The sequence below is a fragment of the Mus pahari genome, chromosome 15, assembly GCF_900095145.1.
Source record: "Mus pahari chromosome 15, PAHARI_EIJ_v1.1, whole genome shotgun sequence".
Classification (NCBI taxonomy): Eukaryota; Metazoa; Chordata; class Mammalia; order Rodentia; family Muridae; genus Mus; species Mus pahari.
Window position 1 is genome coordinate 61439142 of NC_034604.1, and position 2226 is coordinate 61441367.

The window sequence follows — 2226 nt, forward strand, 5'->3', positions numbered from 1 at the left end:
TTTTGGGATAGCATTTGAAATGTAAATAAAGAAAATATCTAATAATAAAAAAAGCATAAAAAAAAAAAAAAAAAGAAAATTTCCTCTCCCCCTATCAGCCCTTGAATGCCAGAGGTTCCCCTGTGTAGAAGAGGACCCCATGACTTCTTCCCTATGTAATTAAGGATTTTTAAAGGTTTTAAAAACATACGAATATTTATATTTCAGATGTCCCTTCCTCCCCCCCTTATACCCATTCTTACACCCTTGAGGGTCAGCCTGTCCTGGTGCCGTCAGGTGTTTCTCTTTCTGGGGAGATGGGTTTTCCTTTTTTAAGCCGATATCGAGCAGACTTGTGCACCATTGTTAAGTTACTTGTTCCATGCATCATTCAGTGGTTTTGGAATTTACTCTTTAAAAATAGATCTCTCACAGAATGTAGTCTACAAAAGTGAGGACGGAAGATGGGTCACCGACCTTGCCTACTACACATCTTTTATTGATCAACAAGATTTACAGATGTCTCCAAATAATGAAATGAATGAAGACTTCAGATCTGGTTGTAAGTATGGAGATAACCACTTTTTTTTAAATTTTTTTTATTTTTGTATGTATTTATTTGAAAAGGAGACGTAATCATTTAAATTTACGTAATAATTAAAAATAGAGATGTTCTTATTAATTTGAGAAGTGAAACTACAAGAGGTTTTAATTGAGTGCCTGAATGAGCTTGCAGTATTTCTTTTTTTTTTTTTTTTTAATTTTCTTTATTTACATTACAAATGCTATCCGAAAGTTCCCTATACCCCCCCCATCCCTGGAGATAACCACTCTTATTGTGCCAGACTCATTGTTTATGATGATGTTTTGAATCTAGTTGGTTTATATTGGTCAATCATATAAATATAATTGCCTTCTGTAAATTCTTTACCTCAAAGGATCCAGCAAACAGTTACAGGATTTGGTAGAAGGAGACACAGATGAGGTTTTACATTACTTCTGTTTGTTGTTCTAACAAGTAAACTTCAGGGGAAGACAGAGGACTGCTTTAGTGTTTAACCTGTGAAGAAGTCAGGTGACAAATGACAAGATCATTATTTTAGGTTAGCTGATAATTAGGTTTATTTTTCTAAAAAACTGAAACTCCTTCTTCCTTAATGTCCATGAATGATTTTTGAGGGGTAGAAAAGGCAACACTAGAGCAATGCAGATTAAATGGGAGATTCCTTAGGAAAAGTACTTTGAAGTATAATCGTATTTGAGGTATCAGGCCAATGGAGTAAACACTGCACGGTGGTTAACTCATGCAGGCGAACCAAGGTCCATCTGTGCTATCTTCCCATGGGCGGAGCCTCCTCCCCATCTTTTCTTGGCTGTTAGATTTGGTTGGTTGCTGCTTTCACATTTTACCATAGTGTTTTTAGCTCTTTAGTTGTAGATCACAGAAATATGCCTGTATAGATTATACTATTTTGCATCCAATTTTGGGGGCTTCGTGGTTCCTGATGTTCAGTCATAGGTCGTCCTCTGTTACAGTGATTGCTTCAGCAGACACATACTTAGCATTGTTCTTGTAATAGAATTCCTGAGCTGTGTTTTTGCACTCTGATTTTCCTGACTAGAAGAACCGAGTCTGTTGTTATTTGTATCTCAAGTTGTTAACATGAGATTGTCTATTTGACCAAAAGGATAGTTTGATTCTAATTAGTCCTTTGTGGGCACATGAGAGGGCAGTATCCTTATTTGGGTCATAAAAGAACTTTCTTTTCTGATTCACTCTTCACCCTTGTTGAATCTTCACCTTTCTTCACAATCTTGAAGTAGCAGTTAGAGGCCTGGACCCCAGACTAGCAGGCCAGACCCTGGTCTCATGTATGTTTTAAAATCCCCTTCAGGTGGAGTTCTGCACTCTAGTGCTGTGGCTCCTGCTTCTCTTTGGCCTAGAGACTAGGATGTGTGATCAGGCACCTCCACCCCACCCCATCCCACCCTCGCCCAGGTCCCCCGTGAGAGCAAAGGTGCTCATGAGGATCTTTAAGGTCAGATAGGAGAGGACTGCCTGCCTGTTTCCTGTTTGTTTTGGGGTGTGGGACTCTGTGAGTCTGGTACATTTCTGACCACACAAGTACATGGGAATTCTAGCAGCCATCTTTATAACTAACTTGTAGAGAGGCTTTCGGTCAGATAAAAAGCTTGAGTATACATAAACAGCTTTTTTTTTCTTTTTTTTTTTTTTTTTTTTTTGTT

General features: G+C 38.2%; 1 protein-coding gene across 1 annotated transcript in view; it reads left to right on the plus strand.

Moving 5' to 3' along the window:
- Cep192 (centrosomal protein 192) overlaps positions 1-2226 on the plus strand; it is a 92171-nt gene that overhangs the window by 19140 nt on the left and 70805 nt on the right. The window contains exon 12 of the mRNA XM_029546817.1: positions 404-541. Within this exon, the coding sequence (XP_029402677.1) occupies positions 404-541 (138 nt within the window). The remainder of the gene's footprint in view (positions 1-403; positions 542-2226) is intronic.